The following is a 25,765-nucleotide window of genomic DNA, read 5'->3' on the forward strand; positions in this document are numbered from 1 at the left end:
ACAAACCAAAAATTGAAATCAGTCAGGGAAGAGTGTGAAATAAACCAAGATATGGAAATCCAGGTTACCAGTTAAATATGGAAATATTTACTTATTGAATTGATTTCTGAAATTCAGGTTACATTCAGTATTTACCGGTCCACAATAGAAAGTGTCCTCACTTATTGCATCACGGTATGGCATGCCAGCTTGACAGCTGCAGATAGAAAAAAACATTACAGAGGGTGGTGAGCACAGCACAAAACATTGTGTGCTGTCTCCTGATACCACTAGATGAGATCGCTCGGGCTCTCTGCCTTAGAAGAGTGAGGAAAATTCTCAGGGACGGCTCTCACCCTGCTCACCACTACTTTACCCTCCTACCCTCCTAGCCAGCCGCACAAACAGGCTGAAGAACAGTTTTTATCCGTGGACTGTCAGACTCCTGAATGCGAAATAACATCATAACTACGTAGTACGATGGACTTGCAGGGCGGGCGCAACGTGTAACATGTTCACACTGATTCAATAGGACTGGGTGTGTGTTAATATGATTTATTGGGTTAGGGGTTTTCTGTCTTCAATGTGAGTTGTATTGTGTTGGAGGGGATGCACTGAGGGAGCTCGACCAATCTCATTGTACGTATGTTGTGCAGTGACTATAAAGGTTACTATTAGTATTTCCACTCAAGTATATTTTGCCTTAATAGTTACTTTAATTAAATATTTTACTATTTTTTAAAAAATATTGGGAGGCTTCCATTTAAGAGATCATAAAAGGAATAATTCCCTTTCGTATCAGACCATATGATTTTAGTCAAAAGAAGGCAGTATAGTTTTAGAAACCACAACATCATGCAGGTTTTGCTGCAATAACAAACAAATAAACAAAAAAAAAATCTAAATTCCTTGTAAGACAAACCCTTCTATTCTGTTTTTCTCCTTCTTCTCTTCATTTTTTGCTACCTTCTCTTAGCTTGCCTATTCTTCTGCTCCAGAGATGAATACCCAGAATCAAGCAATTTCCTTCCATTGGATGTTCCCCAATGCAGATTATCAATATTATGGGATTCTCCAGCTGTTGCTTTATTTCAAGTGGACATGGATGGGCATATTTTATATTGGCATGGGCAATCAGACAGAATTATTGCTCCGAAGGATAGTACCTTTCCTTTCAAAGCATGGCATCTGTTTTGATTTCATTGAAACTTTAGCTGGGGGTCTGTTCAGTAATTTGGGTGCTCTTGTGGAAACATCCCGTGCTAAATTAAACCTCGCCTGGAACAGCAGAGCTAATGCGGTGATCTTTCATGGAGAATTTCACAGCATAACATCTTTATGGGGTTTGCTTGAACTTTCAGAATTTTATGATGAGGCAGGAAAAAAAGCAAAAGTCTGGATCATGACAGCAGATGTGGGCTTTACGTCCATCCTGTTTCAAAGAAACTGGAGCACAGATTTCCTCCATGGCGCTATATCCCTGGCAATCCAATCTAAGGAAGTGTCAGGATTTCAGGAATTTGTTCAGATGAGGAACCCTCTTTTGCATAAAGCAGATGGTTTCTTAAAAGAGATCTGGCTGCAACTATTTGATTGCCTGACTCCAAGCTCTTCATCTGAGTCCGTGGATCAGAATATCTGCACTGGGGAGGAGAAACTGGAGTCTCTTCCCATGACTGTTTTTGAAACAAGGATGACTGCCCACAGTTACTGTGTCTACAATGCTGTTTATGCTGTTGCACATGCCTTGCAGGCCCTGTATTCATCCATAAACAAGCAAAGGTCGAGGATGACGTTGAAAACTCTTAAAGAACAGCCATGGAAGGTAAATATCCTTCTCAAATTAGTGCAGAACATTTCACCATATCTGTTGATGCAACGGTAACACTATCAATTTATTCTATTTAACTGATCATTGTGAGATATTTGGGATCAGAGATCTTATTGCTATTAAGAATAGAATAGAATAGAATAGAATAGAATAGAACAGAACAGAACAGAACAGAACAGAACAGAACAGAACAGAACAGAACAGAACAGAATAGAATAGAATAGAATAGAATAGAATAGAATTCTTTCTTGGCCAAGTGTGATTGGACACACAAGGAATTTGTCTTTGGTGCATATGCTCTCAGTGTACATAAAAAGAACAGATACATTCATTAAGAATCATAAGGTACAACACTTAATGATAGTCATAGGTACAAATAAGCAATCGAACCATACTAGGAAACAGTCAATATAAATCATAGGGATACAGCAACAAAGTTACAGTCATGCAGTCCTAAGTGGGAGGAGATGGGTGATAGGAATGATGAGAAGATTAATAGTAATAGTAATGCAGACTTAATAAATAGTTTGACAGTGTTGAGGGAATTATTTGTTTAGCAGAGTGATGGCGTTTGGGGAAAAAAACTCTTCTTGTGTCTAGTTGTTCTGGTGTGCGTCGTTTTGAGGGTAGGAGTTTGAGGTAGGAGGTAGAAGTTTGAGGGTAGGAGGAGGAGGAGAACCAGTGGTGGGTTGCCCCCGGTTTGGACTGGTTTGCAAGAACTGGTAGTAAAACCGGCAGGAGGCTCTGCCCACTGACCCGGAAGTCATCAGGAAGCTTCTGCGTGGGCGGCCCCATTGTGAACCAGTAGTAAAGGTAAGTAAAACCCACCCCTGAGAAGAACCAATACTATCTTCAAGTTGGGTGTTTATATGAAGATGTGTGATCCAAAAGTATCAGCAGAGAAAAAGATTGGGACAAGTTGCTCTGAACTATATAGAATAATAGAGTTTGAAGGGACCTTGGAGGTCTTCTAGTTCACCCCCTGCTCAAGCAGTAGACCCTATACCATTCTGGACAAGCGGCTGTCCAGTCTCTTTTTAAAAGCCTCCAGTAACCAGGACCCGCAACTTCTGAAGGGCAGACCATTCCACTGGTTAATTGCTCTCACCATTAGGAAAATTCTCCTTAGTTCTAATTTACTTTTCTCCTTGGTTAGTTTCCATCCATTGTTTTTTGGTGCTTTCTGTGCATTTTTAATTAGCAATTTTCTTTTCATTTCTTCAACTGGTCTAGGTTCCAGTTCTCATCCGATGTGATGCCATTTCCACAAAAAGACTATTTCAAGCTGGAGGGGAATTATTTTCATTTATTTGATCATTAGAACTTGTTCTTCCTGTTGGACAGTCTCCATCATCCTTGTAAGATACCATTCATGGCAGATCTCTGTTTTCTCATGATTTTACACTATTTTCCATCAAGAAACATTTATGCAGAGGAAGAAATCTCTCATAATATTGTTGCAGGAAAACCCGCTTCCCAAAATCAGGAGACAAGACCACAAAAGTTGGAGAACACAGATTTATTTGCTAGCAAAGGTTCGGAGCATTCACATGTCAGATTCCGAACCCTGGGCTACGCCCAAGGTGTACCTTTTATACATTTTGCAATTCTAGCCACACCAGAGGCTTTACGCTTCTGACTCTATTTCTATATATGGGAATACCGTCTGTTATTTTCCATGCACACTTCTGGTAATATGTTTCTTAATATAAGTTTGTTACAGGGATGATATAGAACATAGGTCATTAAGCTCATCAGTATAGTAAAGGACCTTTATTCAGCCAAATTGGTATTCCTGTGGCATCCCTACTAAAACCTTTCTTGGTCCTTGTTGATATGCACTCAGACCATCCAGTATATGTGCAAATAAAAACTAACGTTGCACGATGTGGACCTGACCTTGGCATATCTGTAAAATCAATCATCAGGGTATCAAAAGGATAACTTCCTGTGGGTTGATGTCCTTGAGGCGGTTGGGGCCCTTGTCTGGGATTATTGGTTGCACAGATTTTACATCTCATACAGACATTGGCAACAATGCTTTGGATTTTATTGATGTATACTTCACATAGCAGGGCCTTGGCCAATGCAATCTTTCCCAAATGTAATTGCTGGTGGACTTGTTGTACAGCATCCCATGCCAGGTGCGCAGAGACAAAGACTCTGTAGTCAGGAAGGACCCACCAGCCCTCTTGTAGGGTTGCCTCAAATTCATTGGCTTGTTCAATTTCCTTTGAGAGTATTTGGGATGAAGGGTCTCGGGTGGGACCTATAAGGTAAGGCAATGAGCCTGAATCTTTAAAGGCTTCAAGGCAGCTCGGTGGGCTTCCAGATCAGCTTTATTATTACCTAATTGTGTGTCAGAAGCTGTTTTCTGATGGCCTCGACAGTGCATGATGGCCACTTTCCGGGGAGCCCAGACGCTGTCTAGCAGACGTAATATTTGAGGCCCATATTTGATTTTCTTTCCCCCTGCCGTAATAAGGCCTCTTTCCTTATACAGGGCCCCATGGACTTGCACTGTCAGAAAAGCGTACTTAGAGTCAGTGTAGATGTTGACACACTTGTCTTTGGCCAACTCTAAAGCTCAGGTTAATGCATGCAACTCTATCAGATGAGCACTTGTACTGGGAGGGAGGGGCTCAGCTTCCCATACATCTTCAAGAGTTACGAAGCATACCCAGTTTCCGTATTTCCTCCTGCACAAAACTGGTGCCTTCTGTGTATGGAGTAAAGTCGGGGTTGGAAAGCGGAACATCAGTCATATCTGGACGGCTGGCATAGGTTTCCTCAATAGTCTGAATACAATCGTGAGTTGCTTTTAAATCTGGTTCAGGCAGCAATGTAGTTGGATTCAATGTAGTAAATTGTATTAACTTGATCATGGGGTTGTGCGTAATTAAACCTGGGTATTTCAGCATGCAGGGGTTGGTCAGCTACAAATGTCCTTTGGTTTCTAAGATGGCTTTGAGGGCATGGGGGGTGTAGATATCCAATTCCTGGCCAAAAGTTGATTTACTAGCTTATTGTGTTAACAACGCCATGCCTGCCAGGGCTTTCACCCTCTTGCTACAATATTCAGCTGCTTCAACAGATAAGCAATGGGGTGATGCCAAGTTCCCATTTTCTGGGTGAGAACCCCCACTGCTATGTTCCGTTTAGTGTCGACAAACAGCTAAAATGGCTTGTCTAAGTCGGGTAGTCCTAAGCTGGGAGCTTGCATTAAAGCGTCTTTTAAAGTTGTGAAACTTTTCCTCTTTTTTCCATCACAGAGGTTCCTTATCACTTCCTCTTATAACTTCATACAGAGGTTTTGCAATTAAACTGAAATTGGGGGTCCAGATGTGGCAGAAGCCTGCAGCCCCCCCAAAAAACCCTCAGGTTTTTCCTATTCCTAGGTGCAGGGAGGTGATATACGGCCTCCTTTCTCTCATGGCCGAGTGTTCCATTACCTGGTTCAATGTCATATCCCAGATATTTGACTTTTTGTAAGACTAGTTATGCCTTTTTTCCTGGATGCCTTGTAGCCCAGCTCTTGCAAGAGATGGAGCAAGTCGTGGGTGTTTCACCAACAGTCGTTTTCCATCTGGCCTGTGACTAACAAATCATCTATGTATTGCAGCACAACATCTGGGTAGGGGATTTCCAGGGCCATCAAATCTTTCCCAGTGCAGCCCCAAAAAGAGTTGGGGAGTTCGTGACTCCTTGGGGTAACCGTGTCCAGGCATACTGTTGTTTTCTTCCCCATCACTCCTTGGATATTGGTGGGGAGTGGGGGGCTTGGCTCAGAGGCTGGGTTAGGACTGAACGAGTGATCCCAGTATCCACAAGGAAGGAGATAGGTTTGCCTCCTATTTTAAACTAACCACAGGTTCCAGGTGGTGGGCTGAACCCAGTTGGTCTCAGTCCCATTCCTCCACTTCTGCCAGGCCTATGAGGGGGGAGCTTTTGAAAATCCTTCTCTTCATCCTCTCCCTCCCTGGCTTCTCCCTAGGCCACCTCTATAGTTCTTCACAATCCTGCCTCTTCTTCCTTCTTGTCCTTCTTCCTTATCCTTTTCCAGGCACTCACCCTTCCAGTGCCCTACTTTCTTACATATGGCACACTGGTTACGTCCCAAACCCATTCCATACCCTTTACCTCTGCCACCTCCCCTTCCTCTTGGTACCTCCATCATAGCAGCGGCCAGCATTTCAGCTTTTCGTTGCACTTTTTTTTTGGTCCTGCTTCCTTTCCTTCACCTTGTCACTATTGACAAAAGTCTTCCTGGCGACTTTCATCAACTCACTCATAGGCTTTCCCAGGGCTCCCTCCAGTCTTTGTAACTTTTTACGTATATCTGGGGCACTTTGTGATATAAAGGTCATGGCAAGATTTGAGCATTTTCAGGCGCTGTTGGATCAATAGGAGTATACATCTGGTATGCTCCAGCAACCGAGTATAAAAAGCTTCCGGACTCTCAGTAGCTTCTTGCATCACCAGGGAAGGCTTGGACAGGTTAACGGCTGGTTTTCCTGCTGCACAGACTACCCACATCACCAAATGTTGATAGTCCTGAATTGCCCATAATTGGCCATTTGGACTCCACAAAGGATCCTTCGTAGGGAAGCGTTCCTCGACATATGCTTCAAGAGTGCGACCTTGGGGTAGATCAGGCTTCACTTATCTTTGATACTGCAATCCTAATCTTTTCCCTCTCGGGGTGGCAAGGTGCATGAGACTAGGAATCTACATTGTTCAATGTTGCATTTCTGTATCCAAGGGGGAAGTATTTGAAATAAGCCGAGCCACACATCAATGTAGGGGGCTTGGTCTAGGTGTCCTAATGTGGGGTGGAACACTTAACTGGAGTACCTTTAAAGCAATAGAGGGATCTAATGTTCCCTTATCAGGCCAGCCTACCTCACAGAAGACCCTCAACCTCTGTTTGCTCCACTTAATGCTGTAGTCTTGACTGACATAAGCAACCTTAAAATGTCTTAACATACACTCTAACGGAGTGAGGGGCGCACTTCCTCCCCCACCCATATTCCTCCCAGGGCACCAGACAAGACAAATAAGGAAAAGGGATGAGAGGAAGGTAAGGGGATAACACAGGGGAATTCACACACACTCAAATCCCACCCATGGAGCCGGACACTCATGGTCTCCAATGGGAACTGCAGACACCAAACGCTTTTCACTGGCCCAAGGCGCTGGACACTCGACAGTCACCATTGGGAACTGCAGTGGACGTGCACATCAACCACACTTGATAACCTTCCCACCTTTACCTTTAGAGAGAGGGTGATCAGGACTCTCCCACCGTGCCTGTTTACAGGGATGGATTATTCCCTTTTCCCCAATACTTGCCTGCAGGCTTGTTCTCCTGTCCTCTGGCCGGCTGTTAGTTAGTTTAGTTAGTTAGTTAGTTAGTTTATTTGATTTGTATACCGCCCTACTCCCGAAGGACTCAGGGCGGTGAACAGCTAAACAATAAAAAACATAGATACAAAAAATTTAAAAACCAGATAAAATCAAATTAAATCATTTTGGCCCAGACAGATTAAAACACCCCAATAATTTAAAAACAGATTAAAATTTACATATTTAAAAAAGGGAAGAGATTAGGCCAAGCCCGCCTGATGGAATAAAAAGGTCTTCACAGCGCGGCAGAAGGTGCGCAGATCCGGGATCCTCCGTATCTCCGGGGGGAGCTCATTCCAGATGGTAGGTGCCCCCACAGAGAAGGCTCTCCCCCTAGGGGCCGCCAGTCGACACTGTTTGGCTGACGGCACCCGGAGGAGTCCCTCTCTATGAGAGCGTACTGGCCGGTGGGAGGCTATTGGTGGTAGTAGGCGGTAGATAACCAGGTCCTAAGCCATGGAGCGCTTTAAAGGTGGTAACCAAAACTTTGAAGCGCACCCAGAAGACCACCGGGAGCCAGTGCAGCTCGCGCAGGAGAGGTGTTACATGGGAGCGCCATGTCGCTCCCATTACCACCCGTGTGGCCGCACTCTGCACCAGTTGGAGCCTCCGGGTGCTCCTCAAGGGGAGCCCCATGTAGAGAGCATTGCAATAGTCCAGGCAGGAGGTGACGAGGGCATGAGTGACCGTGCGTAACGAGTCCCGATCCAGAAAGGGACGCAACTGGCGAATCAGGTGAACCTGATGAAAAATCCTCCCGGTCACGGCCATCAAGTGCTCTTCTAAAGACAGCCGTGAATCCAGGAGGACACCCAAGTTGCGAGCCCTCTCCATGGGGGCCAATGATTCACCCCCAATAGTCAGTGATGGCGTCAACTGACTATATCGGGACGTCGGAAACCACAGCCACTCGGTCTTGGATGGGTTGAGCCTGAGCCTGTTCCTCCACATCCAGATCCGTACGGCCTCCAGGCACCGGGACATCACTGTAACTTGGCCTGGTCTCCGTTCTCTTTCCAAGTGGTTCTTCGAGGCATCAACTGCCACTGCAGGGGTCCTGCATCACTGGGAAGCCCCTCGGAACAAAGTGTCCGATGGTGCCTGGGAAGTTCCCTGTAACTAAACAAGGCCCCTGGCAGAGGGGTGACCCTCCAGAGAGTCCCAATGACCCGTTGTGTCCCATCTGGGGTGCCAGAAATGTTGCAAGAAAACCCGCTTCCCAAAATCAGGAGACAAGACCACAGATGGAGAACACAGATTTATTTGCTAGCAAAGATTCGGAGCATTCACATGTCAGATTCCGAACCCTGGGCTACGCCCAAGGTGTACCTTTTATACATTTCGCAATTCTAGCCGCACCAGAGGCATTACGCTTCTGACTCTATTTCCATATATGGGAATACTGTCTGTTACTTTCCATGCACACTTCTGGTAATATGTTTCTTAATATAAGTTCGTTAAAGGCATGATATAGAACATAGGTCCTTAAACTCATCAGTACATTTAACAAGTTCCTTATTTCTGTTCCATGTACTTTCCTGAGGTTTGCAACATAACTTCTACTCTCACGTCAACACTTCTGAGAGCAACATAATACTGTGAATAATACAATACATAGATTAATATGATTTATAGTATAAGACCCGTCTGTTACAATATTAAATCTAATCCTCTGGTGCCACTTTTTTTTTAGTTTTTCAAAATAAATCTCCATATAAAATCCCACCAAATAGATTTATGACTTTATGACTCTGCCAGATTTATTGGGATCCCGGCTCATTTCTACATATTTCTGTAGTTCAAAGGAGCTTTGTGGCAAAATCTTACTAATCATTTTCTTTAGAATAATAGCTTTAAGATACCAGGCAATGATGCAATCTTCCATTGCACGTACAATAACTGTGCTGAGAATGTGTTTTCTTATTTGATGGCATTCATCAGATTGGTGACATTTTGCAAAGCATCTACAATCAAACTTCATGCCATGCTTTTTTCTCCTTTTCAACTTTTTCCTCCTTGCTGTCTAGCTTCACCATTTCCTGAGAGGAGTTTCATTTAATAACAGTGCTGGAGACAAGATTTCCTTTGATGAAAATGGAGAATTTATAGGAAGATTTGATATCATAAACTGGATCACGTTCCCAAACCAGTCCTTCCGTAGAGTTAAGGTGGGAACCATAGATCCAGATCCACTCTCACATCACCTGCTGACCATTAGAGAGGATGATCTCATCTGGCCCACCTGGTTTAATCAGGTAAAATCTATATCATGTCCACATTGAATGATCACTTTGACCAATATTCCAAAAAGGTTCATTATAATCTAGCAAAATTATTTTGTCATAGAAAAATAAGAAAATAAAAAATCCATGAACTGAGCAAATCAGACACATGAGAATATGTACTTATCTAGTATATCCTTAAGTGGCTATTCTGGTAAAATGTGTATTCCTCTTTGCCTTACTTTGGTTCAATCATGGAAGTTGTTGGGGAATCTGAATTCTTCTAGGGATAGATTCAATATTGATGTAATACATCGGGGCAACTATAGCAGTGGTGGATTGCCCCCGGTTCATTCACAAGAACTGATAGTAAAACCAGCTGGAGGCCCTGCCCACTGCCCTGGATGTCATCATCGGTGATCTGTGCATGCACGATCCCGTTGCGAACCGGTAGTAAAGTTAAGTAGAACCTACCCCTGAACTATAGGTAGCTTAGTTGTTAATTCAAAGAAGATATTGTGAAACACTGTTTTGTTGCTTTCTCTTCCCCCGCCTTTGAATAGTTTTATGTAACTTATATTAAAAGCTAAACAAAAAGGATATTGGTAAATCATATTTTCAAGATTCCAAATATTCTTAGCATTCTCTGGATATTTTGGCTAAATTTCTGTTAAATGGTGAATTTTATTATGGCAAGAACTTCAGTCCTTCTCTGAAAAAAAAAATCTCAATGAAATTAGCTACCACCACATGTTGCCAAAATTGTAATGGGACAAGAATTCTGAGCACATATTGTTCTTGTTCTAATGTTGGTATTGCTGAAGTTCATCTATAGAAGGACACATCTTGCTGTTCCTTTCCAGGACAAACTATCCAAATTACAGAAAACAAATATAAGGAACAGCAAGTAAATTTGGATAAAAAAGATCAAGGGAAAATGTTCATTGTCTAATTTACTTTCACATATCTGATATTTAAAAAAATCTGATACCAATCAATAGTTTTAATACAGTTAAATATAGATGAAACTAAAAAAAATAGAATATTGTGCAAAAGTTCATTTATTTCAGTAACGCAACTTAAAAGGTGAAACTAATATATGAGATAGACTCATTACACGCAAAGCGAGATAGTTCAAGCCTTGATTTGTCATACTTTTGATGATTATGGCTTACAGCTCATGAAAACCCCAAATTCACAATCTCAGAAAATTAGAATATTGTGAAAAGGTTCAATATTCTAGGCTCAAAGTGTCCCATTCTAATCAGCTAATTAAGCCATAACACCTGCAAAGGGTTCCTGAGCCTTTAAAAGGTCTCTCAGTCTGGTTCAGTAGGAATCAAAATCATGGAAAAGACTGCTGACCTGACAGTTGTGCAGAAAACCATGATTGACACCCTCCATAAGGAGGGAAAGCCTCAAAAGGTAATTGCAAAAGAAGTTGGATGTTCCCAAAGTGCTGTATCAAAGCAAATTAATAGAAAGTTATGTGGAAGGGAAAAGTGTGGAAGAAAAAGGTGCACAAGCAGCAGCCTGGAGAGGATTGTCAGGAAAAGGCCATTCAAAAGTGTTGGGGACTTTCACAAAGAGTGGACTGAGGCTGGAGTCAGTGCATCAAGAGCCACCACACACAGAGGGATCCTGGACATGAGCTTCAAATGTCGTATTCTTCGTCAAGCTGCTCCTGAACAACAAACGACGTCAGAAATGTCTTACCTGGGCTAAAGAAAAAAAGAACTGGTCTGTTGCTCAGTGGTCCAAAGTCCTCTTTTCTGATGAGAGAAACTTTTGCATCTCATTTGGAAACCAAGGACCCAGAGTCTGGAGGAAGAATGGAGAGGCACACACTGCAAGATGCTTGAAGTCCAGTGTGAAGCTTCCACACTCTGGGTTGATTTGGGGAGCCATGTCATCTGCTGGTGTTGGTCCACTGTGCTTTATTAAGTCCAGATGGCAGCCATATACCAGGAGATTTTGGAGCACTTCATGCTTCCTTCCACAGATGAGCTTTATGGGGATGCTGACTTCATTTTCCAGCAGGACTTGGCACCTGCCCATACTGCCAAACGTACCAAAACCTGGTTCAATGACCATGGGATTACTGTGCTTGATTGGCCAGCAAACTCGCCTGACCTGAACCCTATAGAGAATCTATGGGGCATTGCCAAGAGAAAGATGAGAGACATGAGACCGAACAATGCAGAAGAGTTGAAGGCCACTATTGAAGTATCCTGGTCTTCCATAACCTCAGCAGTGCCACAGGCTGATAGCATCCATGCCGCGCCGCATTGAGGCAGTAATTGATGCAAAAGGGGCCCAAACCAAGTACTGAGTACATATGCATGCTTATACTTTTCAGATGTCCGATATTGTTCTATGTACAATCCTTGTTTTATTGATTTCATATAATATTCTAATTTTCTAAGATTGTGAATTTGGGGTTTTCATCAGCTGTAAGTCATAATCATCAAAATTATGACAAATCAAGGCTTGAGCTATTTCGCTTTGCATGTAATGAGTCTATCTCATATATTAGTTTTACCTTTTAAGTTGCATTACTGAAATAAATGAACTTTTGCACGATATTCTAATTTTTCGAGTTCCACCTGTATATTATTTTGTTTGCTCAGAGGTCTCTCACATGTGGCCCTTTTGATTACTTAGATTCAATTTTCTTCAGATCCAGAGGCAGCTACAGAATCCAGAAATCGACCCTTGCAACAATAAAAGCTTAAGAATTCATTATTCATTAAGTCACTTAAGTTAAGGTCACAATTTATGGGAACTAACAGGAGCACTGTATGCAACAGCTAAAGCAGCCAGTTGATGTGTGGAGTAAAAAGAAATCCACCTTCTTCTTGGTCTGATCTATGAATTATGGACTTTGAATAATTTGTTTCTGACTGCCATTTCAGTCAAGTCAGGAAGGATGGAAAGATGCTGTTCACCACCGTAACCTCAAAATGTTGCAATGACAATCTATAAAATTTCTTTTCAAAAACATTAACATATTTTATTTCCTTCATGGGCAGGTATCACCTGTCTCCCTGTGTAATGATAACTGCCCTTCAGGTTACAGAAAATCCAAAATAGAAGAAAAACCATTTTGCTGCTATGACTGCATTCCATGTCCACAGGGAGAGATCACAAATCAAATAGGTAAGAGATGTTATGAAAGACGCCAGATGTCCTTCATCATCATTTAGGTTTTGCACTCAGTTTCTCAACCATACATAACTTTTCCCACTTGTATACCCTATTTTTGTGAACCAGCAAGCACCAGCATTCATCTGTTCTCCGGCTCCTTTTTTTTCAAGTTCCCCACACTGATTTTTCTCCTAGGCCCCTCCTTTCTCAGTTACTGGCACCCAGCTTCCTCCTTTTCTGCTCAGCCACCAGGGGTGGGTTCCACTTACCTTTACTACCAGTTCACAATGGGGCCACGCGCATGTGCAGAAGCTTCCTGATGATGTGGGGGTCAGTGGGCGGAGCCTCCCACCGTTCCGAACCAGGGGCAACCCACCACTGCCAGCCACCACAGCCAAAGCAGAAGCACCTTTTCTGTCTTGCTTTTTGGACCCAGTTTATCTGGCAAACACATGGTACTTTCAGCCTTCTGTAAAGCTTCACTACCTTTATAAACAGAATAACAGAATAACACAATTGTTATTTTGTTACTCTGTTGGAAGGGACCTTGGAGGACTTCTAGTCCAAGTTCGCTGCTCAAGCAGGAAACCTTATATTATTTCAGACAAATGGCTGTCCAAATGCTTCTTAAAAACATCCAGCACCCACAGGTTTGGAGGCATATCGTTCTGCCGATTAATTATTCATTCATTAATTATTAATTCATTTTGAAAGTTAATGTCAGGGAATTTCTCCTTAGTTCTAGGTTGCTTCGTTCCTTGATTAGTTTCCATTCATTGCTTCTTGTCCTGCCTTCAGGTACTTTGGGGAATAGGTTGACTCCCTCTTCTTTGTGGCAACACCTTAGATTTTGGAACATGGCTATCGTGTCACCCCTACTCCTTCTTTTCATTAAACTACACCTAGAATAGAATAGAATTCTTTATTGGCCAAGTGTGATTGGACACACAAGGAATTTGTCTTTGGTGCATAAGCTCTCAGTGTACATAAAGATATAAGTGATAAATCATGGTCAACGTCATCATAAATACATTCATTGTGAATCATGAAATACAACACTTAGTGATAGTCATAGGATACTAAATAAGCAATCAACATAAATCATACTAGACACCCCTAGTCTTTCGGGGGGTGGGCTATGTGAGGATGCTTTTTGTAGATTTTAGCTCTGCATTTAACACAATACTTCCACATAGACTAATGGCTAAACATATGGATCTTGGAGTTTCTTATTCAATCTGCCTTTGGATTATATATTTCCTGTCTGGCCATTCTCAGAGGATCAGATTAGGTCATCATATCTCTTCAGCCCTTATTCTTAACACTGGTACACCACAGCGTTGCATGTTGAGTCCCTTATTCTATACTCTTTATGTGCATAACTGCATTCCTACTCACACTAGTCTTTGTCTTTATTTGTCTTTATTTGATTTATATACCGCCTTACTCCTGAAGGACTCAGGGCGGTGAACAGCCAAACAATAAAATACATAAATACAAAATTTAAAAAACAGAATAAAACCAAATTAAACAAATTTGGCCCAGACAGATTTAAAACACCCCAATCATTTAAAAACAGATTAAAATTTATATATTAAAAGAGAAAAAGGGGAAAAAGATTAGGCCAGGCCCGCCTGGTGGAATAAAAAGGTCTTGAGAGTGCGGCAGAAGGTGCGCAGATCCGGGATCCTCCGTATCTCCGGGGGGAGCTCATTCCAGATAGTAGGTGCCCCCACAGAGAAGGCTCTCCCTCTGGGGGCCGCCAGTTGACATTGTTTGGCCAATGGCACCCAGAGGAGCCCCTCTCTATGAGAGCGTACCGGCTGGTGGGAGGCTATTGGTGGTAGTAGGCGGTCCCGTAAGTAACCAGGTCCTAAGCCATGGAGTGCTCTAAAGGTGGTAACAAAATTTTGAATCGCACCCGGAAGACCACCAGGAGCCAGTGCAGCTCACACAGGAGAGGTGTTTCATGGGAATGCCATGTCGCTCCCATTACCATCCGCGTGGGCGCACTCTGCGCCAGTTGGAGCCTTAGGGTCCTCCTCAAGGGGAGCCCCATGTAGAGAGCGTTACAATAGTCCAGGCAGGAAGTGACAAGGGCATGAGTGACCGTGCATAAGGAGTCCCTATCCAGAAAGGGATGTAACTGGCGAATCAGGCGAACCTGGTGAAAAATCCTCCTGGACACGGCCATCAAGTGCTCTTCTAAAGACAGCCATGAATCCAGGAGGACGCCCAAGTTGCGAACCCTCTCCGTGGGGGCCAATGATTCACCCCCAATAGTCAGTGATGGCGCCAACTGACTATATTGGGACGTCGGAACCCACAGCCACTCGGTCTTGGATGGGTTGAGCCTGATCCTATTCCTCCCCATCCAGCACGGCCTCTAAGCACTGGGACATCACTTCAAGTGCATCGTTGGGGTGGTCCGGGGTGGAGATGTAAGCTGGGTGTCATCAGCGTACTGGTGGTACTTCACCCCGAAACCATGGATGATCTCGCCCAGCGGCTTTACATAAATGTTGAACAAGAGGGGCGAGAGGACCGACCCTTGCGGCACCCCACATATGAGTCTGCCTATTGAGATGAGATGGACCGGTTGCTTTCATGGTGTGGAGACAATAACTTTGTCCTTAACACCAATAAGACCAAGGAGCTTATAGTAGAAGGAATAGATCAGACATCCAGCCCTTGCTTATCAATGGAGTGGAACAAGTGGTCAGTTTTAAGTTTTTGGATGTTATCATAAAAGAGGACCTGACCTCGGGTGCTCACATTGCAGCACTGGTCAAAAGGGCCCAGCAGAAATTATATTACCTGAGACTTCTCAGAAAACACTGAATGAGAAACTGCTGGTGACCTTCTACCGCTGCACCATAGAGAGTATTTTAACTTACTGCACCCGTGTATGGTTTTCCAATTGCACAGTGACAGATAGGACAGCTCTCCAGAGGCTTAACATCATTGCTCAGAGGATCATTGGTTGCCCTCTCCCCTCTTTGGAAGAGCTTTATAGCTCCCATTGCCTTAAGAAAGTTCAAAAAATTCTTAAAGATCCATCTCATCCTGGGCACCCCCTTCTTTTTTTAACTATTACCATATGTCAGATGATACAGGATAAGAAAAACAAAGACAAATAGGCTGAAAAACGGCTTCTATCCCAGAGCAGTAATTATATTGAATTCTACTATATAGTGCACTATTATTGCAATATCAGGGGTTTTCAATTCAATTGTATAGAATGTGAAAGATGTGTATTTGTGTTTATTTTTTTTTATAGTTATAATGTACACTGAAGATGGCATTTAATTTTGAGGTGCAATGATAATAAAGTAAAGTAAAAGAAGGAGGGATAGGATTGGTGTCACTGAGCAATGCGGTCAGATGAAGTCTCCCTTTACAACCACATCACTTAGGGACTGAAATCTCAAAACGACCATCCAATTGTGCTCATACCTTTATAGCATAGTTCCCCAACCTTTCCACCTTTGCAGACTGGTGTGTGTGTGTGTGAGAGAGAGAGAGGGGATGGTTCTGCATGAATGGCCGGCAAGCGTACACATGCAGCTCATTTGTGCAAGCAGCATGCATGCACGCTCACCGCTTGTGCAAATTGAGCTGTGTGCATGTGCTTCCCCACTGCTTGCGTAAGTGGGAATGCAAATGAATGTGTGCCCTTTTGCTGCTTCCAGGGCCTGGTGCACTAGTGGGCTGTGTCTTATGGTTGGGGACCCCTAATAGCAATAGCACTTAGACTTATATACAGCTTTACAGTGCTTTACAGCCCTCTCTAAGCGGTTTACAGAGTCAGCATATTGTCCCCAAGAATCTGGGTCCTCATTTTACCCACCTCGGAAGAATGGAAGGCTGAGTCAACTTTGAGCCTGGTGGGATGTTGCAGGCAGCCGGCAGTCATCAGAAATAGCCTGCAGTACTAGATTCTAACCACTGTGCCAATGAGGTTTAAATATATATATTCAAATATAGAGAACTATCTATAAAATGGATCTTTGTCAATTATTTTCATCCAAGCAGAAACCCATATGAAGAGACTATGCCATTACTATTATTATGATTTGCATTTGTACACCACTCAACACTCTGTCTTCTCGTAACTTATTTGATTTAACATAAATTTCCAGGATACGTTATCTTATATTTTATATCCTGATTCTCAGATTAGTAGTCTCTAATCTCTTGATTTTTACTTCCCTTTGATTTAACAGATATGGAAATATGTTTACAATGTCCAGAAGGTAAGTATCCAAACAATAAGCAGAATTTCTGCCTTTCCAAGGAAATGACATACCTCTCTTATGAAGGAACATTAGGAAGCAGCTTGGTGACAGTGACCATTATCCTTTTTTTCATCACAATTTCTGTACTAGGAGTGTTCCTGAAGTACCACAACACTCCCATCGTTAAGGCCAACAACCGCAGTCTCTCCTACACCCTCCTCCTCTTTCTCCTCCTCTCCTTCCTTTGTCCTCTGCTTTTCATTGGCAGACCCATGACAGTGACTTGTCTCCTTCGACAGACTGCTTTTGGGATTATCTTCTCAGTGGCTGTTTCTTGTATATTGGCCAAAACCATCACAGTGGTTCTGGCTTTCATGGCCACCAAGCCAGGATCAAGGATGAGGACGTGGGTTGGGAAAAGTCTGGCCCTTTCCATTGTTCTCTTTTGTTCTTTTATTCAAATTCTTCTCTGTATTATATGGTTGGCAACTTCACCTCCTTTCCCAGACTTGGATATGCACTCCTTTAATTCTGAAATTGTGGTGGAATGCAATGAAGGGTCGGTTGTCATGTTTTATAGTCTCTTGTCTTTTATGGGTTTCCTGGCTATGGTCAGTTTTATTGTGGCTTTCCTGGCTAGGAAGTTACCAGATACTTTCCAGGAAACCAAATCTATCACATTCAGCATGCTGGTCTTTTGTAGTGTCTGGTTGTCCTTTGTTCCTGCCTATATGAGTACAAAAGGGAAATATACAGTGGCTGTGGAGATCTTCTCCCTCTTGTCCTCCAGTGCTGGACTTCTAGCTTTTGTCTTTTTCCCCAAATGCTACATCATCATAATGAGGCCTCATCTGAATAAAAGGGAGCATCTCATAAAGAGAATTATTTAAGCAATTGCCCCTTGTCTTTCTCCAACAGGAGATTAGTATTGTGTGGTGAATCTCTTGATGCATCAATTTGAGAGGTACTTTAAAAGTTAGATAATCAATTTTCATGGTCCTTGAAATAAGACTATTGTATTAGTTGAAGATAATAAACAAGATATTACAGGAATTTGTAATGACTGGCCCTATTGAGATAATATTCAGAATAAACCCAACAGCTGCATTCTCACACATAATATTTGTTTGGTGTTAAATTTAATAAATGTAGACGTGAACATGAAGAACAGAACAGAACAGAACAGAACAGAACAGAATAGAATTGGTCTCCGGTACATAAACTCTCAGTTTACATACAAGCAACAAAGTAACATATCATAAGATACCAATTGAAAAAGGTAGTAGAAAAGATTATATTTATGAAAACATTGTATACAATGTTTATAGTATTCCAGAATACCATAAATACTAAAATTAATCTAATAAAATACCTAATACAAAATCATTAATTCACATATAAAGGTACTTTTTGAATAAAACATTTAAATATTCTGAGTTACTAATATATTATGTGCTTGTATAGGTGCATGATAGATGGACAGACAAATAGAAAGAAAGTGAAGGATGATAGTTACCAGTGAGTAATGATATCTAATAGGAAATATGAAAATATAGAACAGCATACAAGGCACAGAAAATTTTTCATGGACGGATGGACACCTATGCAGACAGAAAAACAGACAAATAAACAAATAGGGAGATATCAGTGTCTAATAATATGTAATAAGAAGATAAAAGCATAGAGCAGGATAGAAGACCTAGAAAATATTTTATATGTGTGAGATTCTTAAGTGGGCACAATAATTTTATGTTAAGAAATGGTCACTCTAATAAATATATTGATTGTCATGGAAGTGTTAGATTCTGAACTGATAGTATAAAGCAAATCTTGCATGGTACTGGTAAACCTTTTATAATCATGCACCTTTATTAGAACAAGGTGTAAGCAGCTATAGAAAGATCTGGTAAGGCATATCTGCCCTAAGGAGTCAGGAGATAGAAACTGTTTCATTCTTCAAAATTGGGATTGTTACATTTTATGTCCAATACATTGTTTCCCTGAAAATAAGACCTATCCCGAAAATAAGACCAAGCTTGATTTTTACACATTCACCCAATATAAGCCCTACCACAAAAATAAGCCCTAGTTAAGACCCTGGCCACTTTGATTCACCTGGTTGCATGGGGTGGGGTGAGACACATGGGTAAAAATCAGTTGAGGGTGGGAGGGTGGAGCTGCTTACCTTTGGACAGTTGCAGCCAGGCCTTACACACCCTGATACCTGCCTCGCTTTGCTGGCCCTCTTCTTCGGTGGCCATTTGCCACTGCTTGCATACATCACCCCTGGCCTCTGTTTTGCTGACAGAGGCCTTCAGGAAAGGTCTCTGCAGCCAATAAAAGAGTTCTGGATTGACATGCACAGTGCCTCCTGGCCTCCGTTTCACCGTCAGAGGCCTTCAGGAAATTGACACATGCATCAATCCAGAGCTTGTTTCTTGGCTGCAGAGGTCTTTCTTGAAAGCTTCTGACAGTGAAACGAGGCTGGGGGGCACCACGCGCAACAATCCAGAGCCCATTTCTCAGCTTCAGAAACGTTTCCTGAAGGCCTCTGACAACAAAACAGAGTCCTGGGACAACATGCCCCAAGACGGCCTCAGAAGTGGGCTGGCAGTGGCCACATGGGCTCCTGCTGGGTGGGGCTGTTGGTGCCACCATCATGAGGTGAGACAGCCTCAGGAAATAAGACCTGGTGCCTCTTTTGGAGGCAAAAAAATTAAATAAAAATAAGACCAGGTCTTATTTTTGGGAAAACACAGGTAGTAGGAAAGTAGGACATCTCTACAGTGCCCTGGGTAAATAATATTGGTTGGTGTCAAGAGTTTTTACTTCATGTCCTGCCTAAATTTACATAATTTATCTTGCTCAACCTGAAGAGCTATGTCAAACCCCCATTGCTGGAATGTATTTCTAGGTCTTCATAGGTCCACAGCCTAAAAGCTTTGGAGGGGAGAGCAAGCAAAATGAAGAGATTCTGTATCATAATGCTCAATGAATGAAAGGATGTCTTAATTATTTCCTTATTTAAAAGGCCTTCAGTTGCATTTGTCTATAGTTGTATTCATCTATAAAATAAGTCTCAATAAACATATATCCCAATGTTTTAACATTAGTCTATTCCTTTCATATTGATGAGTGTGTCGTGTATGTGTGTATATGAATGTATATACATTCATGTGTGTACATGTCTGTGATATACAGGATGTATCAATGAGTTTCAGTAATGGAAGTTATATTTGTTGGTAAGCTGGACATTCCTCTGAACAAACTGGATTCTGAAAATTCAGATAATCCTTTCTGTCATACAAATGAACCATAAGGATTTTTTTCTTTCTTTCTTTTATGCAAGAAGGTAATTTATTTTTTCAAAAACTGACACAACTCTCTTTGAAATTAAGGGAATTAAAAAGGTGGACTTCCGGTTTGGTGCTGCGGTGAAACAGTCAGGGAAATTGCAGGTGAGTCCCGCAAAACACCTGGCTGCCGAATCACTGCCGATGGATCTTCGGACCAAACCCATCTTGCAGGGATGGGGGGGGAGAAGAGGGGTGCCTTGGATGACCGAGAGGAACAGGCAAGTTCCTCGGAGGTCAGAGGGAACCCTCTGTGAGTCTGCGGCAGGGGGCGGCAGCCATGGTGGCTGCCACGAAGCTGGGACAACCGGGCAAGAAAAGTGCTGGAGGAAAGCGGAGAAAAACAGAGCTCTTTGAATGCTGGGTGAGTGACAACAGCCCAGGCTTGTAACAACGTTTGGAGCATTATTAATAATTAAAAGACCCCTAGCCTAAAACAGCAGCTATGCAACAATGGGGCTTTGGAAAATTTCTAAAAAACTACAACTTTAAAAGGACAAAGACCTGAGAAACAACTAATTTTGGAACAGAACTAAGAAAACTAATCTGGAGATATGGTTAAAAGAGCAAACACTTTAAAAATTTGAATTGGATTTTAAAAAGAAAAAAGATTTGATACTTTTTTAATTAAAAGAAGAAGAAATAAATTGGATGGTTATATAATAATAAATAAAATGGAGTCTTGCATGACTAATGGAAAATGTGGATTATAGAGAGACACCATCTGGCATAAAGAGGAACTTTGTAACTTCCCTTTGTTATGGGAAACTCTGAACTTTACAGATAAAATTACTGATCTCTGTGGAGGAGGATTTTTTTTGTATGCAGGCGGTTTGATTATGGTGAAAAGAAAAGAAATTTACAATGGAACTCCTACAGTTGAAATAATAATAATTTAAATGCTGGCACAGGAGTAAAAGAAGGATTAAGCGCAGCCTCAAAAGAAAAATATTTGATATATCATATCCGGAATAAAAATAAGAAAAGATTCATGGAGAACAAAACTAAAAACTTGGAAAATGGAAGGAAATATAAGTTTGCAGATGAGGAAATGAAGATAATGTGATTAAAAATAAAATAAAGTAAAGATGGACTGTAATAATAAAAGGGAGGTTTTTATAGAATTTAAGAATGTTAAAAGAAATTAATTAATACATGTAAAGATATGCTTGATGCAAGAACAATGTTTTAATGTCAAAATGTTAAGGAAAAGAATAAGGATAAATATGATTAATTGAAAATGTTAAAAGGAATTTATAAATACACTTAAAGATATGTTTTAAGCAAGTACCGTGTCTCAATGTTAAAATGTCATGAATGTCATGAAAAAGGATGCAGAAAAATAAGATTATGTGAAAATGCAATGCATAGATGGATGGAAACAATAAAGAAAGGTTTAAGTAGAGACTGATAGTTAAACAACTATGAATATGCTGTGTTTAACAGCCAAAAACTTATAATATGCTGTGTTGAACAGCCAAACAAAATGATTATGCTGTGTAACAGCCAAAACAAACTGAATATGCCATGTAACGGCCAAAAAAAAAATGAATATGCTGTCTTTAACAGCCAAATAAGAAAGGGCATGCTGTGTAACAGCCCAAAAAAATAAAAAAGGATATGCTGTGTTCAACAGCCAAAACAAATGTATGCTGTGTTTAACAGTTAAGAAATGAAAATGATTGGTTTAACAACAAAGATAAAGACAATAACGCTGGGGTTCTTTTTTTTTTTTTTAAGGAAAATATAAAATGAGGTGGGATAATTAAAGTGAGGAGGTGTTTGTTGAGAGTGATAGTTAAGATAAATTGAATAAGTTAGGTTTAATAATAGAAATAAAGAGTACAAATTTTGAGTTTAATATAGAAATAAAATGGGTATGTTGAAATTAAATATTTTTGGAATATTTAATATAATTGTATGATTTATATTGTTAAAATATATCCATCTAAGTAAATGAAAGAGAAAAATGGATTGATAATTGGTTAGGATTTAAGATTTAACGGGTTTTTGGGGATAATGGCATAGTTACATAAACAGATTTAAGGGAAATACTTGTTTAAAATATTTAGCTGTGTTAATTGAAAAATAAGATTTGTTAATGATTTGCTTTAATATGTGACCAGAGCAAAAGCTTCATTTTGAAAAGATGTGTTTTATGTTTTTGTTTTAAAAATAATATATATATATATATAAAAAAAGGTAAAGGTTCCCCGCGCACCTATGTGCTAGTCATTCCCAACTCTAGGGGGCGGTGCTCATCTCTGTTTCAAAGCCGAAGAGCCAGCACTGTCTGAAAAACATCTCTGTAACGGGAGCTCACCCCATTATGTGGCACTAGGGATTCAAACCGCTGAATTGCTGACCTTTCAATCAACAAGCTCAGCGTTTTAGCCACTGAGCCACCATGTCCCCTAAAGAAAATAAATAAATAAATAAATAAATAATGATGTAACTTTTCAACTCTTTTAATTACCTGCCATTCATACATTGAAACTCTTATAGCTGTCTTATAGAGAGACAGTGTGGTTGTGTTGGGAAAGGATGTGTTGGCATGAAGTCCTGCAATAGCAGCAACTGAATTATTTGAAGCAGCATGCTTGTAGTGTGGAAAGAATTTTTTTTCCCATTAGAAAGAAGTTCTATAGAGGGAAGAGGATTCCAGGGTTCTTTAGAAGTAAAAACCAGGTCAAATATGAGATGTTTTCAACCTTCAATTCTATTCTACAGAACTGGGGTTTCTGATTCCAGTTCTAAAAACATTCATCCCTGTTTATCTCTTCAGTATTAGACAATGCTGGATTGGTATTTTATTGAAACAATTTTCATGGTTCCATGATAAAGAAATATAACCAGATCTTGACTTTTCTGAACTCTAAGCTAAGGTCTTATGGAAATATCAGTGTACTATGTTCCAGTCATTGTCATATCAGGTTTTATTGAGGGAATATATGAACATTTTTTATAATTGACTATAATAATTTACTACTAGATTGGAATGTCTAACATTTCTTATCTTAAATAATGGAATACTCCCCTACCCTTTTATAAGACGTTAAGAATTATATGTGAAATTGTGTGTTTGGAAACAATATCCCCCTGAATGTCAAGTTTGCTCTGCCATTGTTTCAGCCTACTTTTTATATCAATCAGTCATTTTAATTGACCCTGTTGCTTGCGAGGCTACCTGTGGATGAACAAATCATATTGCCTGTTTTACTTGTAACCCAGGACCATAAAATAACCTACAATTTGGCAGAATGCAATTTGCAAAACCAACCTTTCTAATCGGGGGATCATCCATCACCACAGGCTGAGGTATCACCAATATGCTGAGGATACCCAGCTATCTGTCTCCAGAATCCAATATGATTTAAAACATAGTTGCCCAACCTTTTGACTTGCCTGGGCCACATTGAGGGAAAAGGAATTCTCTAGGTCTGCATTTAAAATATTTATTTTTATTTATTTTATTTTATTGCAATTTATATGCCGCCCTTCTCCCGAAGGACTTAGGGCGGCTTACAAGATAAAAATTCAACAATATGCATTAAGTATAAATTAAAATCCAATTAAAATTAATTAAAATTATTACAACGTAAAACCCCCATCACGGATCAGTCCATTTGATGAAAAAGCCACGTCTTCAGTTCGCGGTGGAAGGAGAGGAGGTCGGGGGTTGTCCTAAGCTCGGTAGGCAAACCGTTCCAGAGAGTCGGCGCTCCCACAGAGAACGCTCTCCCCCTGGGGGCCACCAGCCAACATTGTTTGACTGATGGCACCCTGAGGAAGCCCGCTCTGTGAGAGCGCACGGGACAATGGGAGGATGGCAGAAGATGGTTCTGCAAGTACCCCGTGCCTAAGCCATGTAGGGCTTTATAGATTAGCACCATATATGTGTGTGTGTGTGTGTGTGTGTGTGTGTGTGTGTGTGTGTGTGTGTGTGTTTGTGTTTCCTCTAGCCAGGTTTTTCCTAAGTAAATCAAGATGTTTCTACAGCCATAGTTCAGTGAAATCTCATTCACTAATTTCTAGGCTTTATCAGACATCAAAGCAGCATTTTGCTGTCTGTTGTGAGACTTAAGGGAGACTAAGATAGATCTATTTCTGACTAGTTTGTCTTCTTCAGTTAGCCACACCCTCACCTCATGACTCCTCCCTGTAACAGTCAAATATTTATTTTATTCTCTTTTCGTAGGTTTTTATGTGTATTTTTCTCTCAGCCAGGTTTAAGTCTTAAACCTTAAGACCTTAAACTTAAACTAATCATAATTAACGTATCAGTAATAGTCACAAAATAGTAATACAATTTGTTTATCCATCTTACAAAATTTTCAATACATTTTTTTTGTTTATTTTTTTAGTCTTTTTAGATTCTAATTTCTATTTCTATTAATTAACCATTGGTAAAACAAGTTCCATGTTGAAAAGTATTCTGTTTCTTTTCTTTTCTTTTAAATGTTAATCTACCCATCTCATCACATTCTATTTTCTTTTTTTTTAATAACACTTTCATCTGTAGGGATCTCTTCATTTTTCCATTGTTGTGCAAACACAATTCTTGCTACTGTTAATACATGTAAAATTAAATATATTTTCCCTTTGTTATACTATTCTGATAATATACTCAACTAGAATATTTCTGGTTTCAAATCTATATGTTGCTTTATTGTTTTTTCTAACCAAGTATGTATTTTAGTCCAATATTTTTTCGCCTTTGAGCATGTCCACCACATATAATAATATGAACCTGGTATCCAACCCCCTTCTCAAGCATGAGACCCTATACCATTTCAGACAAGTGGTTGGTCAATTTCCTCTTTTTATTAACTGCTCTCGTTTGTTAAGATCAGGTCTCGCTATAATAATGTAACATTTGGGGAAAAAGACACAAGACAGGAGTCCAGCACTGGAGGCCAAGATGGAGAAAATCTCCACAGCCACTGTGTATTTCCCTTTGGTGCTAATGTACGCAGGGACAAATGATAACCACACACTGCAGAAAACCAGCATGCTGAATGTGATGGATTTGGTTTCCTGGAAAGTGTCTGGTAACTTCCTAGCTAAGAAAGCTACAACAAAACTGATAATAGCCAGGAAACCCATAAAAGACAAGACACTATAAAACATGACAACTGACCCCTCATTGCATTCCACAACAATTTCAGAAATGAAGGAGTGCTTATCCAAGTCTGGGAAAGGGGGAGAAATTCCAAGCCACACAACGCAAAGAAGAGTCTGAATAAAAGTACAACAAAGAACAATGGAAAAAGTTAATTTTTTCCCAACCCATGTCCTCATCCGTGACCCAGGCTTGGTGGCCATGAAAGCAAGAACTACGGTAATGGTTTTGGCCAGCATACAAGAAACAGCCACTGAGAAGATGATCCCAAAAGCAGTTTGTCGAAGGAGACAAGTGATCTTCATGGGTTGACCAATAAAAAGCAGAGAACAGAGGAAGGAGAGGAGGAGGGAGATGAGGAGTGTGTAGGAGAGGCTGCGGTTGTTGGCCTTAACGATAGGTGTGTTGTGGTACTTCAGGAATAATCCTAGTACAAAAATTGTGGTGAAAGAAAGGACAATGGCCAT

The 25,765-nt window shown here is 40.9% G+C and overlaps 2 protein-coding genes across 2 annotated transcripts; one reads left to right on the forward strand and one right to left on the reverse strand.

Moving 5' to 3' along the window:
* Positions 1-1,381: 1,381 nt before the first annotated feature.
* Positions 1,382-17,713, forward strand: LOC139324412 (vomeronasal type-2 receptor 26-like). Its single transcript, XM_070954126.1, has 4 exons — positions 1,382-1,804; positions 8,172-8,331; positions 12,511-12,597; positions 16,812-17,713. Exons 1-4 carry the CDS (start codon positions 1,382-1,384, stop codon positions 17,711-17,713), a joined length of 1,572 nt encoding a protein of 523 aa, XP_070810227.1.
* A 7,272-nt stretch (positions 17,714-24,985) lies between these two features.
* On the reverse strand, positions 24,986-25,765 carry LOC139324413 (vomeronasal type-2 receptor 26-like). The gene has a single exon (XM_070954127.1). It carries the CDS (start codon positions 25,763-25,765, stop codon positions 24,986-24,988), a length of 780 nt encoding a protein of 259 aa, XP_070810228.1.

This window comes from Pituophis catenifer, unplaced genomic scaffold (assembly GCF_029215685.1).
Source record: "Pituophis catenifer annectens isolate HBS135680 unplaced genomic scaffold, rPitCat1.0.hap2 SCAF_15, whole genome shotgun sequence".
In the NCBI taxonomy this organism is placed as follows: Eukaryota; Metazoa; Chordata; class Lepidosauria; order Squamata; family Colubridae; genus Pituophis; species Pituophis catenifer.

Excerpts from the sequence above, each read along its gene's own strand:
- LOC139324413 (XM_070954127.1), bottom strand. The coding sequence starts at position 25,765 with ATGGCCATTGTCCTTTCTTTCACCACAATTTTTGTACTAGGATTATTC.
- LOC139324412 (XM_070954126.1), top strand. The coding sequence starts at position 1,382 with ATGACAGCAGATGTGGGCTTTACGTCCATCCTGTTTCAAAGAAACTGG. Across the intron at positions 1,805-8,171 it reads TTAAAGAACAGCCATGGAAG|ATCCGTACGGCCTCCAGGCA; the intron begins GTAAATATCCTT and ends CTCCACATCCAG. Across the intron at positions 8,332-12,510 it reads TGGTGCCTGGGAAGTTCCCT|GTTACAGAAAATCCAAAATA; the intron begins GTAACTAAACAA and ends ACTGCCCTTCAG.